Genomic DNA, 15,448 nt, shown 5'->3' on the forward strand with positions numbered 1-15,448 from the left:
GACACAAATTGGGGATTTGTACGGGTCCTGATAACGACGCAGATGAGCGCCCCACAAACCAAATATCATCATCATCATCACTTTTATCATGCGACTTTTTACAACCACCCTTTACCCTTCGGACCTATCCATCAACACATTATGTCTGACTGGTCTTGGTTTAGATGTAGTTGTCCCTTCGCCTTTCACTTCACAACCACACACCAACAGACGATTTGTGCAGCTTTAAAAAGGTGGATGTGTTACTCAAGTGAATTCCAATGACTACGTTCGAAATCACTGAACTCTGCTGACGGGTCCAATTCTACTTTACTCCTTTTTAGCTGACAAAAAAAATTCTCCCCACCTCCTTTTGCAGTAATGGGTTCACCTTTTGTTAAATCTAGTTATCAATTCCGCATTAATTAAAAGTATACGTATACGTTCCATCAGATAGTGTGGGTTAAGAGTAATTTACAAATTTCTCAACATAAGTTGTGTATTACAGCTTGCAGTACTAAGGGTGAGTGGGGAAGGGGCGGGGGATACTTTATGCCCACCTTTCGAAAATATTGTAATCTAACCAGTTACCTTAGACTTTAAAATTTTGAAAAAGTACTTGTTGTTTTTAATGAATTCTTCTATCAGATTCGCTAAATGTTTTTGAATTTTCAGTTAAACTTAACTCAAAAATTGTAGTCCCAGTAGTAGTATAAATGATCTAGGTGATAATCTGAGCAGGCCCCTTAGATTGTTCGCAGATGACGCTGTAATTTACCGTCTAGTAAAATCATCAGACGATCAATTCCAATTACAAAATTATCTAGAGAGAATTTCTGTATGGTGCGAAAAGTGGCAATTAGCACTAAACAAAGAAAAGTGCGAGGTCATCCACATGGGATACTAAAAGAAATCCGATAAGATTTGGGTATACGATAAATCGCACAAATCGAAGGGCTGTCAATTCGACTAAATACCTAGGAATTACAATTACGAGCAACCTGAATGGGAAAGACCACATTGATAATATTGTGGGGAAGGCAAAACAAAGACTGCGCTCTGTTGGCAGAACACTTAGAAGATGCGACAAACCCACAAAAGAGACAGCCTACATTACACTTGTCCGTCCTTTGCTGGTAGGATTGATGGAGAACATCGAAAAAGTGCAAAGAAGGGCAGCTCGTTTCGTGTTATCGCGCAATAGGGGTGATATGATACGCGAGTTGGGGTGGCTGTCACTGAAAAAAAGGCGGTTTTCTTTGCGGCGAGATCTATTTACGAAATTTCAATCACCAACTTTCTCTTCCAAATGCGAAAATATTTTATTGACATCCACCCTATGTAGGGAGTAATGATCATTATAATAAAATAAGAGAAATCAGAGCTCGAACGGAAAGATGTAGGTGTTCCTTTTTCCCACGCGCCATTCCAGAGTGGAATGGTAGAGGAGTAGTATGAAAATGGTTCGATGAACACTCTGCCAGGCACTTAAGTGTGAATTGCAGAGTAATCATGTACATGTAGATGTAGATTAAAAATCACGTTCCTCACTGAATTTCATTTTCAATATTTCCAGAAAAAAATGTGTGTGAAATATTATAGGACTTAACTGCTAAGGTCATGAGTCCCTAAGCTTACTCACTAGTTAACTTAAATTATCTTAAGGACAAACACACACACCCAGGCCAGAGGGAGGACTCGAACCTCCGCCGGGACCAGCCGCACAGTCCATGACTGCAACGCCTCAGACCCTTTACGACTCATCCCGCGCGGCAATATTTCCAGATTCAGGGCCTGAATTACACTTCAGTGGATCTTTAGAAAGTATTTGTGGGTGAAGGACACTAGCATTGAGTGAAATGTGCAATTATTTAATTTTTTTGTTGTGTTCAGAAAATGGGTAGTACGTATCATTGAAGGTGCGTTGATGTGGCGAGGAGCTTGCTAAGATATTTTCAGGGTCTGAACCATACTTACAAACATCAGTACCTCTTCAAAAGTTATATTGTTAATATAATAACAATTAACGAATTTTTTTCCTAAGCCTTTTTTAGGCTGGGTAAAAAGTACCCCCCGTTGTCAATGTTCGTTTTGGAAAGTGCCTAGGTATTGCTAGGGTTAATCAATAATAATGGATTTGTTATAGGACAAAAGAAAATAGTACCAATTTCCATTCCCAATCGTTACAATTTCACTCATGTTGAAGTATAAAAATCACAAATACACCGAAACTATCGATATTTGTACGGCCGATTTGTCATCTGATCGATGTAACAGGTGGCTTTGTCGAAAAATCGATACTGTCAATCATTTCAACATGGCTACCTGGAGTAGCAGAGCAATGTGGAAACGGTGAATTTAAGAGGAGGTTTACTATCTTTGGCCCGAAAAAAGCATGTTCTTTGAGAATTTTTCTCGGGATGTGTTATAGATATCAAATGTCATATTTGTTCAAAATGTTTATTGATATTTCCTCTAAAAACTGGAATTTTTTCGACCGAAAATGTCGAAGAGCAAAGGCTGAAGCCCCGTCGGAACGAAACAAAGTTTCAATCTATACCTCCACGCGCGGTATGTCATAGGTCAGCCGGCTCGTCTGAAATCAAAATTGGACTGACGTTAGCGAAGTATATAAGATTCTTTAGGAGTTGTACCTCGCTTAAGTTATTTGGACCTTAGGAAACAAAATGGCGGCCATTTGAAAAAATAGCGTTTTTTCATAAATATTTCGACCAAGTAAAAATATTTATAGTAGATGGATCGGAATAAAAGTGGTACAACTCCTAGACAATTTAGTTAGCTTCGTCTGAAACAAAGAATCATGCCAATCGGTTCAGTAGATTTGAATTTAGCTTACAACGCGATCAAAAAAAAAGTCATTTCGAGGAAAGCGCGTTTGAAGTTTTCCCTACATAAAAATGCAATATTATGCAACTTACGTTCAATCTGCTATTCCGACTCCATAAACTAGTCATTCCTCTTCCTCATAGAGGGCGTTCTGATCGATCTGGGCCATCCTGCGCTGCTCCAGAGCAGCTCGTACGGCCGGTGACAAGCGGTTTTCGGCCGCTTGAATCCGTTGGTTGTCCGAATGCTTGGCCAACTGCGTCGAATAGAGTCCCAGGGTGACGTCCATCGTTGTCACGGTCTTCAGAATTGCTGAATAGCCTTCGCTGAAGCTGCTCAGTGCCAGGAAAGTTCCAATCTCCACAGTCTTGGCACCAGAATGCAAAGGCTTGGGGGCTAACTTCCAAACACACGCGTTCATTTAAATTTTGTGTGTTATTTCCCAAGCAGCGGTACAATAACTAGTTCTCCGAAAGGGAAACAAACTGGTGCGTGAAAAAGGCCGATTTCAGGATGGTGCATTTTTTTGTTCAACCGCGAATAACAAACATTTCCGTTCCGTATTCCGAAAAACCGTTTCAGGGGAGGATTCTAAACACTTTTATGGATGCAAAAGTGCAATTGAAAAAATCGGTTTTTTGAACCAAAGGATAGTAAACCTTCCCTAACAGGTGGAGGTTTGATCGGATCCGTTCCCGGATGTCACTGCGGTAACTGCATCTTCATCTACATCTACATTTATATTACGCAAGCCACCCAAAGGTGTGTGGCGGAGGGCACTTCACGTGCCACTGCCATTACCTCCCTTTTCTGTTCCAGTCGCGTATGGGTCGCGGAGAGAACGACTGCCAGAAAGCCTCCTTGCGCGCGCTAATCACTCTAATTTTACATTCGTGATCTCCTCGGGAGGTATAAGTAGGGGCAAGCAATATATTAGATACCTCATCCAGAAACGCGCCCTCTCGAAACCTGGACAACAAGCTACACCGCGATGCAGAGCGCCTTTCTTGCAGAGTCTGCCTCTTTAGTTTGTTAAACATCTCCGTAACGCTATCACGCTTACCAAATAACCCTTTGGCGAAACACGCCGCTCTTCTTTGGATCTTCTCTATCTCCTCTGTCAACCTGACCTGGTACGGATCCCAGAATGATGTTCAATACTCAAGTATTGGTCGAACGAGTGTTTTGTAAGCCACCTCCTTTGTTGGTGGACTACTTTTTCTAAGGACTCTCCCAATGAATCTCAACCTTGTACCAGCCTTACCAACAATTAATTTTATATGATCATTGCACTTCAAATCATTCCGTATGCATACTCCCAGATATTTTACAGAAGTAACAGCTACCAGTGTTTGTTCCGCTGTCATATAATCATACAATAAGGGATTCTTCTTCTATGTATTCGCTATACATTACATTTGTCTATGTTAAGGGTCAGTTGCCACTCCCTGCACCAAGTGCCTATCCGCTGCAGATCTTCCTGCATTTCGCTGCAGTTTTTTAATGCTGCAACTTCTCTGTATACTACAGCGTCATGCGCGAAAATCCGCATGGAACTTCCGACACTATCTACTAGGTCATTTACACATATTGTGAAAAGCAATGGTCCCGTAACACTCCTCTGTGGCACGCCAGAGGTTACTTTAACATCTGTAGACGTCTCTCCATTGAGAAAAACATGCTGTGTTCTGTTTTCTAAAAACTCTTCAATCCAGCCACACAGCTGGTCTGATATTCCGTAGGCTCTTACTTTGTTTATCAGGCGACAGTGCGTAACTGTATCGAACGCCTTCCGGAAGTCAAGGAAAATAGCATCTCCCTGGAAGCCTGTATCTAATATTTTCTGGTTCTCATGAACAAATAAAGCGAGTTGGGTCTCAGACGATCGCTATTTCGGGAATTCATGTTGATTACTACAGAGTAGATTCTGGGTTTCCAGAAATGACACGATACGCGAGCAAATAAACTGTTCTAAAATTCTAAAACTGTGTAATGTGGTTGCCTTAGTTTGCTATGAAAGCGGTGCTGATATTGATGACCATAAAAGTGGGATAAAAACTGTGAGCTCTCTGGGGAAGTTAACCTAGCATTAGTGAGGATCTGTTTCACCAGGTATCCAGTCTAGCTCACCAAATTCCAAACCAGACTAACATTAATTATAATATTTTAATCGTCATACGACAACCGGTGATATATATATATATATATATATATATATATATATATATATATATATATATATATATATATATATATATATAAAAGAGAATTTAAAGAAATAAATCGGTTTATATTTGGAAATTTATTTTAAGATTGATCATTGAAATTTGAGCATGTTAAACTTGATTCATAACTAAACTGGTGCCTTATTAGGATTGTGAAAATGTGAGTTTGTAATCTTACGGAACACATCAAATAGGGAGCCAAGATTGGGTGACTGCATACAACACTGCATTCATAAAATAACACACGAAGAACGTTGAAACATATGCAAGAGGAAATTAACCACAGCCAACCGATTCAATTTTCACCCAAAGAAGTAACGTTCGTAGCGCAATCCTGTCCGTCATGTAATTACCACACACTGGTATACTAAATTCATACTAACTCTCTGTGAAATCTTCTTGAAAAGAATAGCTGAGAGCTACTTTGATGCTTACACCACATGGTTCACGTGGTCAACTTAGTTTACACAAAGAGTGTAACTCCACAATAATATTGATAATTAAAATAAATTACATCGAAAAGCAATTGACAAAAGAAAAACCTCGAACTGGTTACTATCGTCTTACTATTAACCTGATTGGTGAAACAATTGTATAAGCACGTGGTACTGGTCTCACAAAGTATACCCCACGTGGGTTGAACATAAAGAAAAGTTGCTATATACAAAAATATTGTCAAGACGAGACGTTATAATCTCACGCACATTCGCACTTAAGATTGATGATCTTAGTTGGAGTTACTGATCAACACGTGGTTCCACTTTACTCACAAAGTAGTTACAAAGCAACTACCGGAAGATATTGTGAACTGTACACTCGAATCACACTGCGTTGCAATTTAAGATAACATTATATATTTTAGAGCTAAACCTGAAATAAAGGTGACTCAATTTTCAGTTAGGCTGAACTTAAGAAATCCATGTCCTACGGACCTAGTAGACACCCGCTTAGCCGGAGATCTTACCACTTCAGACGCTCTCCGCGGACCGACTGACCTGGGTTTCTACCAAGGGTGCTTCCGTATACAAAACGGAAGTGACCAGACAGGCAGCTTCCTATACCAACATGACAAGGGACGGACAGGACAATACCAAGGATAGAAACCTTTTTGCTTTTAGAAAGCGTAGCTACCTGTTCCGACGATGGTCCTACTGTTCTCTAGCAGACAGGCTTGTCTACTATCCAGCATACAACTAGAAATATATTTGCTCATTCATTCTTTCACACAGGAGGGAAGGGGAATGACAGTATCTTATCACATACTGTATATAAAAGAAAGCGGATGTAGGTTCCGTATAAGACTGTGTCACATGAATTACATATATGAATTAGATATAAACTGTGCTTTAAAGTGTAGTAGTGGGACAGATCGTTCTTGTTTATGTGTAAAAATAACACGTTCTACTGCTCAGTCTCCTCGCAGATAGTCAGAAACGCCACAGTAAATTTCGAAGAGGAATTTACGCCGTAAATGAGTACAGATTTAAGAAATTAACATGAAAGGAATCCAACAGAGACCTTTCATAACCCCAACGCTCCGGGAAAAGACTGTGCAGGGAATTTTCTGGCCATGCTAGGACATTCCCAAGCAGGCTTCTCACATCCAACTTAAACCAAAAGTGTAAAGAAAAGGCAAAAGGTTACCAGCTACTTGCTAAAACACAATAATTTCAACACATCTTTAGAATCTACCAATTTCAAAGAGAAAAAGCAATCTATGACACCTATTTAAAAGATAGTGTAAACCTAATTCGGTCAGCAAGTAGAAACAATGGTTCCTGTGTCATTAATATGAAAACAATTTCTGGTTTTTACCATTATGGAGTTCACCAGTATTTGCTCATTGCCGATCGATGTCAGAGATATAGGTCTATAGTTTTGCGCATCTGCTCGACGACCCTTCTTGAAGACTGGGTCTACCTCTGCTCTTTTCCAATCATTTGGCACCTTCCGTTCCTCTAGAGACTTGCGGTACACGGCTGTTAGAAGGGGGGCAAGTTCTTTCGCATACTCTGTGTAGAATCGAAATGGTATCCCGTCAGGTCCAGCGGACTTTCCTCTGTTGAGTGATTCACTGTTAAAATAGCAGCTGTCAGTGAGGATGTTGCTGTTGTGGTACACTTGAAGGGGAGCGCGAGCGGTCCCACTGTGCACTGTGCGCTGTGCTGTGTTGCAGGACGAGCTGTCGGACAGCCAGCAGGTAATCCTGCGCAGCGTCAGCCTGCGGGCCTCCGGCGTCTACCGCTGCGAGGTGTCGGCCGAGGCGCCCTCCTTCACCTCGGTGCACGGCGAGGGCCACATGCAGGTCGTCTGTGAGTACCAGCACACGCTCTGACACACACACTCACACACACACACACACACACACACACTTACCATGTAGAGCGGAAACGCTCTCCTCAGTTCTGTAGTTTTATTTCCTTAAAGAACATGTTGAATTGTTTTGGTTATCTGGTGTTACAGAGTCATACAGGAAATCAAACGGACTGATAATGTCGCAACCGATGAGGTCTTTAAAAGAGCACAAGAAGCAGTTTATGGAACAGTGAATGGTCAGCGTGACGGACTGCCATCCCAATGGGCCCGCGTTCGATTCCCGGCTTGATCGGGGATTTTCTCCGCTCAGGGACTGGGTGTTGTGAATGGTCAGCGTGACGGACTGCCATGCTAATGGGCTCGGGTTCGATTCCCGGCTTCATCGGGCATTTTCTCCGCTCAGCAATTGGGTGTTGTGTAGTCTTCATCGTCATTTCATCCCGCGCAGGTCACCCAGTGTGGCGTCGAATATAGTGAGACCTGCACCAAGGCGGCCGGACCTGCCCCGTAAGGGGGCTCCCGGCCAATGACGCCAAATTCTCATTTCCATTTTCATTGTAAAAGGACGAGTTAAAATTAACGGTCATGAACCATGAGTGGCTCTTATACGCAACAATAGAGAGACATTTTAACGGAAAGCGAAGTAGAGGAATAAGAAGATTAAAGTACACATTGAAGATGAAATTATAATAGATGTCGATTTTAACTTCTACAAAGAAATGAAGAAAGCAAGAATGCGTGAGGACGAACATCTGGTGCCAACCAGGCAGCTGCAAACCAATCCTAATACTAACGATGCGCTATCGATGGACAGCTTACATCTTACCTTTATACAGGCCGAAAATGGCTTACCTCAAGGGAAGAATTATTTCCCACAAGCAACGGACGTAGAGTAAATAACAAGTTTCAAAAATTGACCAACATTTATTCGATTATAAAAACTGGCCAGCCTAAGTTCTAGGCCAATGTTTAGACCACAAAACCGGCCAGCTTAACTAGACACGTAAAGAAGCTATACCATAATCTTGGTAAAGATAAGACTGATACAACGAGATGGATCACAGCAATCAAGGAAGAACTGAAAGATGAACCGACAGCAGAACTTAAACAAAGAGGGGCATTCAATAAGTGATGCGCTCCGTCTTCAGGCCACAAGTGGCCCATCGGGACCATCCGACCGCCGTATCATCCTCATCTGAGGATGCGGATAGGAGGGGCGCGTGATCAGCACACCGCTCTCCCAGCTATCTTTGACTGGAACCGCTACTAATCTGTCGAGTAGCTCCTCAATTGGCGTCACGAGGCTGAGTGCACCCCGAAAAATGGCAACAGCGCATGACGCTCCGCATGGTCACCCATACAAGTGCCGGTCAGACCCGGCAGCGCTTAAATTAGGTGCTCTGACGGGAACCGGTGCATCCACTGCAATAAGTAGTACAATACGTATTTTCTCATCCAACTTCGGCTGAAAAAATGCGGGATTTGTTGTGGAAGATCGTAGAATATTGCCGGTTCAGCCCCTACAGTTCCATGAAGTTCCGACAGGTGCCAGCCGGCCTCAGATACCTGTCTCCAGCAATGTTTGAAGTGCAGTTATTCTCATTCGAGGTGCTGACGATGACAATCAAACACTTCGCTGCACAAGTGAACGTCTCTTTTGGCAGTGCTGACACACTCGTGCGCCAGTTGGCGTACTCAAAGGTCTGGCCGCCTAGCCGGAGATTACCTGACGTAACGGGCGAGTTGCGGGCCCCGCTCGAGCCGCTGGGCAAGCCGCTCAGCAAGCGCGTGATGCCGCACAACGGCCGGACCACGTGGTCCATCGGCCGCGTGGCTGGGTATTCCATAGTGACGCTGTGTCGGTGAAGGTGACACGCCGGGAGGGCCAAAGATGGCGGACTTTGTGGAACCATCTACATCTACATACATACTCTGCAATGCACCATACGGTGCATGGTGGAGCGTACCTCGTACCACAACTAGCATCTTCTCTCCCTGTTCCACTCTCAAACAGAACGAGGGAAAAATGACTGCCTATATGCATCTGTACGAGCCCTAATCTCTCTTATGTTTGCGGTCTTTCCGCGAAATATAAGTTGGCCGCAGTAAAATTGCACTGCAGTCAGTCTCAAATGTTGGTTCTCTAAATTTCCTCAGTAGCGATTCACGAAGAGAGCGCCTCCTTTCCTCCAGAGACTTACACCCGAGTTCCTGAAGCATTTCTGTAACACTTGTTTGATAATAAAACCTACCAGTAACAAATCTAGCAGCCTGCCTCTGAATTGCTTCTATGTCCTCCCTCAATCCGAGCTGATAGGGATCCCAAACGCTCGAACAGTACTCAAGAATAGGTCGTATTAGTGTTTTATAAGACATCATGGCAAACATTTCACAGTTAGTATAGAAATTAATAGTAGCCAGATGAATCATGGTACCTCAAAAAGAAACATGTACATTTCTATAATTTGCACGACGATTATGATGATGTAATCAGATGTTCAATATCTTTATTAGCTAAAAGTTTAGTATCTGACTTCAAATTATGCAGGTAACACCCTCTGAATTGCTCCTATATCTTCCCTCAATCCGAGCTGATAGGGATCCCAAACGCTCGAGCAGTACTCAAGAATAGGTCGTATCAGTGTTTTATAAGCCACCATGGCAGACATTTCACAGTTGGTATAGAAATTAATAGTAGCCAGATGAATCATGGTACCTCAAAAAGATACATGTACATTTCTATAATTTGCACGACGATTCTGATGGTGTAATCAGATGTTTAATATCTTTATTAATTAAAAGTGTAGTATCTGACTTTAAATTATGCAAGTAACACCGAGCAAAGAATTTCCAAAAACAACACTTCATCCGATTTCGTCGATCGCCGTGTCTTTAGAAAGATATTAGTGTAAAAGTAAATTGGTATGAAATACAGACATGTAGCTTGAATAGTACATGAGTTATTGTAGGTCAAAGTGGCCGATTACTATCGATCGTGTCATGCCGTAATTACTCCACACGAAAAAAACTGTAGCAGTATGCTTATAAATATATGTATTCATCCATGTCTTTGTTTATATCCGATAGACACTATTCATGAAAAAAACCGGTTAAATATTTACTGTGTTTAAGAAAGCACAGAGACATTAGGCTACTGGCCTACCCTTTGTTCAGTTCCTTTGATATATGTTTATTTAATTTGTTTATGTATTTAATAATGTGTGTTAGAGCGTGTTTATGGTCCAGCCGTAAGAATATTTATTTAATTTCAAGTATTTAAATGTAAATCCAGTATTTCGTATGTGTTTTATGTTTGTTTGTGAGTGTGCGTTCGCTTGGAGGCGAGGAGGGAGCGCTCTAGCCAATCTCAGCGCTCGTTACTAGGGTAGGCGACTACCGAACCTCTGGCAGGGTGGCAGTCCTGGAGAGTACGGCACAGGACACGGGAGTGAGTGCTGGACCCGGACAGTATGGCGCGACGGACTCACAACAGGTGGAAAGACTTCGACAGTGGAGCAGTTTGCGAGTGGTCACGGAGGATAGAAATTTTTCGGAGTGCCGACCTGTGCTCTTGTGTGATTTCCGTGGCTTCTGCAGTGAAGTCGTAGTATGCGTTCAGAAGCGAATATCTCGTATGTTGTTGTTCATAACTAATTACGTGACGTAGGAATCTATTGTTTCCCTGTTTTTCAACCTATATTTTATTTAATTGCTGAGCCATCGACACCAATAAGTGTTTTGCAGAAATATACGGCATTTTCAAAAGTACTTCTACTATTGTACTCATAATTTGAAGTCGTTAAGTTAGAACCTGCAGATTTTATTTAATTGCAAACTTTAATATATATATATTTATATGTTACTTTCATAATTCGCAGTTGCAGAGTGATAGAAACCTTCGACCATTCGATTAATGTGTTTATTCTTATCGTATACTGTAGACTCAGCAGTCTGGCCTGTAATGCGGTAACTACGTATCCCAGCCCCTAGACAACGAAATCAGGCAAAACTTTTAATATTGCAACTCTGAGTCGGACGGTACGTAGTTGAAGGCCACCCACCTCATTTCGTTAATATTGTTGTGAAAGCCCGCAATCATAAACAGCATCGAATAACCATCTGTGCGGAATTACTTGCGCGTTATGAGGTTGACCGCGACAAATTTTTGTCGAACATAGTCGCAGGCGATGAGACTAAGATTCATCACTTCGAAAACAGAAGCTCTCCTGCGCAGGAGAGCTTCTGCGTAAGTTTGGAAGGTAGGATACGAGGTATTGGTGGAATTAAAGGTGTGAGGACGGGGCGGGATTCGTGCTTGGATAGCTCAGTTCGTAGAGCACTTTCCCGCGCATGGCAAAGGTCCCGAGTTCGACTCTCGGTCGGGCATACAGTTTTAATCTACCAGGAAGTTTCTACAATACCTTTTGTGCGCCACTTGGAAAAGAACAGTTGACAATCTATCTCCTTGTCGTAATCTTGATTGCATTTTAAAACTTTCTGTCATTTTATTTCCTATCTCAGTCTATGTGCACTATCGTAAGCCTTCCTGCAGTCTGCGAAGAGGATATGCAATTCTTGTTCGCTATATTTTCTCACAACCTGTTTCAAGAGAAATATCTCGTCTGTGGTTGAGCGTCCATTTTAGAAACCTCGTCGGTATTCTCCAATTGTCTCTTTTACCAGAAATTTGACCCTTTCTGGTGGACAGCTGGACAAGATCTTGCAGCGAATGTCGAGCAGCACTTTACCCCTACAGTTGTCACACAGTGATTTGTATTCGGTTTTATGTATGGGGCATATCACATCTACCTTTCATACCTCTCTTAATGCCTGCTTAGTTCACATTTGCTCAGTTACCTTGTAGATTTTGCAGCAGGTGACTTCGTCTCCAGCCTTGATAAGTTCAGCGCAAATTCCATCCGCTGATGGGCTCTTACCGGTCTTATGGTTTCTAACCTGTTTCTGTATCTCCTCGATGGTGGGTGGAGGTTATTCATTTTCCGCCGTTCCTCTGTAATTGACTTGGTTCTTCGCAATTTAATAGGTCTCCGAAGCATTCCATCCATCTTTTTCCAATCCTTCCATCTTCCGTTAGCACTCATCCGTCGGCATCCTTTGTGATTTCATGGTTTGTTCCTATTTAGCTCCTTGCACATACTTCCACGAAAGTCTTGCTGAGCTTCGTCGATGATGTTTCATTATATATATATATATATATATATATATATATATATATATATATATATATATATATGAGAAAGAAAACTGGCGTTCTACGGATCGGAGCGTGGAATGTCAGATCCCTGAATCGGGCAGGTAGGTTAGAAAATTTAAAAAGGGAAATGGATAGGTTAAAGTTAGATATTGTGGGAATTAGTGACGTTCGGTGGCAGGAGGAACAAGACTTTTGGTCAGGTGAATACAGGGTTATAAATACAAAATCAAATAGGGGTAATGCAGGAGTAGGTTTAATAATGAATTAAAAAATAGGAGTGCGGGTAAGCTACTACAAACAGCATAGTGAACGCATTATTGTGGCCAAGATAGACACAAAGCCAATGCCTACTACAGTAGTACAGGTTTATATGCCAACTAGCTCTGCAGATGATGAAGAAATTAATGAAATGTATGATGAGATAAAATAAATTATTCAGGTAGTGAAGGGAGACGAAAATTTAATAGTCATGGGTGACTGGAACTCATCAGTAGGAAAAGGGAGAGAAGGAAACATAGTAGGTGATTATGGATTGGGGCTAAGAAATGAAAGAGGAAGCCGTCTGGCAGAATTTTGCACAGAGCATAACTTAATCATAGCTAACACTTGGTTCAAGAATCATAAAAGAAGGTTGTATACATGGAAGAATCCTGGAGATACTAAAAGGTATCAGATAGATTATATAATGGTAAGACAGAGATTTAGGAATCAGGTTCTAAATTGTATGACATTTCCAGGGGCAGATGTGGACTCTGACCACAATCTATTGGTTATGACCTGTAGGTTAAAACTGAAGAAACTGCAAAAAGGTGGGAATTTAAGGACATGGGATCTGGATAAGCTGAAAGAACCAGAGGTTGTACAGAGTTTCAAGCAGAGCATAAGGGAACAACTGACAGCAATGGGGGAAAGAAACACAGTAGAAGAAGAATGGGTAGCTCTGAGGGATGAAGTAGTGAAGGCAGCAGAGGATAAAGTATGTAAAAAGACGAGGGCTGCTAGAAATCCTTGGGTAACAGGAGAAATATTGAATTCAATTGATGAAAGGAGAAAATATAAAAATGCAGTAAATGAAGCAGGCAAAAAGGAATACAAACGTCTCAAAAATGAGATCGACAGGAAGTGCAAAATGGCTAAGCAGGGATGGCTAGAGGACAAATGTAAGGATGTAGAGGCTTATCTCACTAGGGGTAAGATAGATACTGCCTACAGGAAAATTAAAGAGACCTTTGGAGAGAAGAGAACCACGTGTATGAATATCAAGAACTCAGATGGCAGCCCAGTTCTAAGCAAAGAAGGGAAGGCAGAAAGGTGGAAGGAGTATATAGAAGGTTTATACAAGGGCGAGGTACTTGAGGACAATATTATGGAAATGGAAGAGGATGTAGATGAAGACGAAATGGGAGGTAAGATACTGCGTGAAGAGTTTGACAGAGCACTGAAAGACCTGAGTCGAAACAAGGCGCCCGGAGTAGACAACATTCCATTAGAACTACTGATGGCCTTGGGAGAGCCAGTCCTGACAAAACTCTACCAGCTGGTGAGCAAGATGTATGAGACTGGTGAAACACCCTCAGACTTCAAGAAGAATATAACAATTCCAATCCCAAAGAAAGCAGGTGCTGGCAGATGTGAAAATTACCGAACTATCAGTTTAATAAGTCACAGCTGGAAAATACTAACACGAATTCTTTACAGACGAATGGAAAAACTGGTAGATGCGGACCTCGGGGAGGATCAGTTTGGATTCCGTAGAAATGTTGGAACACGTGAGGCGATACTGACCCTACGACTTATCTTAGAAGAAAGATTAAGAAAAGGCAAACCTACGTTTCTAGCATTTGTAGACTTAGAGAAAGCTTTTGACAATGTTGACTGGAATACTCACTTTCCAATTCTAAAGTTGGCAGGGGTAAAATACAGGGAGCGAAAGGCTATTTACAATTTGTACAGAAACCAGATGGCAGTTATAAGAGTCGAGGGACATGAAAGGGAAGCACTGGTTGGGAAAGGAGTGAGACAGAGTTGTAGCCTCTCCCCGATGTTATTCAATCTGTATATTGAGCAAGCAGTAAAGGAAACAAAAGAAAAATTTGGAGTAGGTATTAAAATTCATGGAGAAAAAGTAAAAAACTTTGAGGTTCCCTGATGACATTGTAATTCTGTCAGAGACGGCAAAGGACTTGGAAGAGCAGTTGAACGGAATGGACAGTGTCTTGAAAAGAGGATATAAGATGAACATCAACAAAAGTAAAACGAGGATAATGCAATGTAGTCAAATTAAATCGGGTGATGCTGAGGAAATTAGATTAGGAAATGAGAGACTTAAAGTAGTAAAGGAGTTTTGCTATTTAGGAAGTAAAATAACTGATGATGGTCGAAGTAGAGAGGATATAAAATGTAGACTGGCAATGGCAAGGAAAGCGTTTCTGAAGAAGAGAAATTTGTTAACATCGAATATAGATTTATGTATCAGGAAGTCGTTTCTGAAAGTATTTGTTTGGAGTGTAGCCATGTATGGAAGTGAAACATGGACGATAAATAGTTTGGACAAGAAGAGAATAGAAGCTTTCGAAATGTGGTGCTACAGAAGAATGCTGAAGATTAGATGGGTAGATCACGTAACTAATGAGGAGGTATTGAATAGGATTGGGGAGAAGAGAAGTTTGTGCCACAACTTGACTAGAAGAAGGGATCGGTTGGTAGGACATGTTTTGAGGCATCAAGGGATTACAAATTTAGCATTGGAGGGCAGCGTGGAGGGTAAAAATCGTAGAGGGAGACCAAGAGATGAATACACTAAGCAGATTCAGAAGGATGTAGGCTGCAGTAGGTACTGGGAGATGAAGAAGCTTGCACAGGATAG

The 15,448-nt window shown here is 41.7% G+C and overlaps 1 protein-coding gene across 1 annotated transcript in view; it reads left to right on the forward strand.

Annotated features, from left to right (window-relative positions):
• Positions 1-15,448, forward strand: part of LOC126354438 (uncharacterized) — a 432,827-nt gene that overhangs the window by 318,595 nt on the left and 98,784 nt on the right. Inside the window, exon 4 of the mRNA XM_050004124.1 lies at positions 7,228-7,363. Coding sequence (XP_049860081.1) covers positions 7,228-7,363 — 136 coding nt within the window. The remainder of the gene's footprint in view (positions 1-7,227; positions 7,364-15,448) is intronic.

Source organism: Schistocerca gregaria, chromosome 3, assembly GCF_023897955.1.
Source record: "Schistocerca gregaria isolate iqSchGreg1 chromosome 3, iqSchGreg1.2, whole genome shotgun sequence".
Lineage (NCBI taxonomy): Eukaryota > Metazoa > Arthropoda > Insecta > Orthoptera > Acrididae > Schistocerca > Schistocerca gregaria.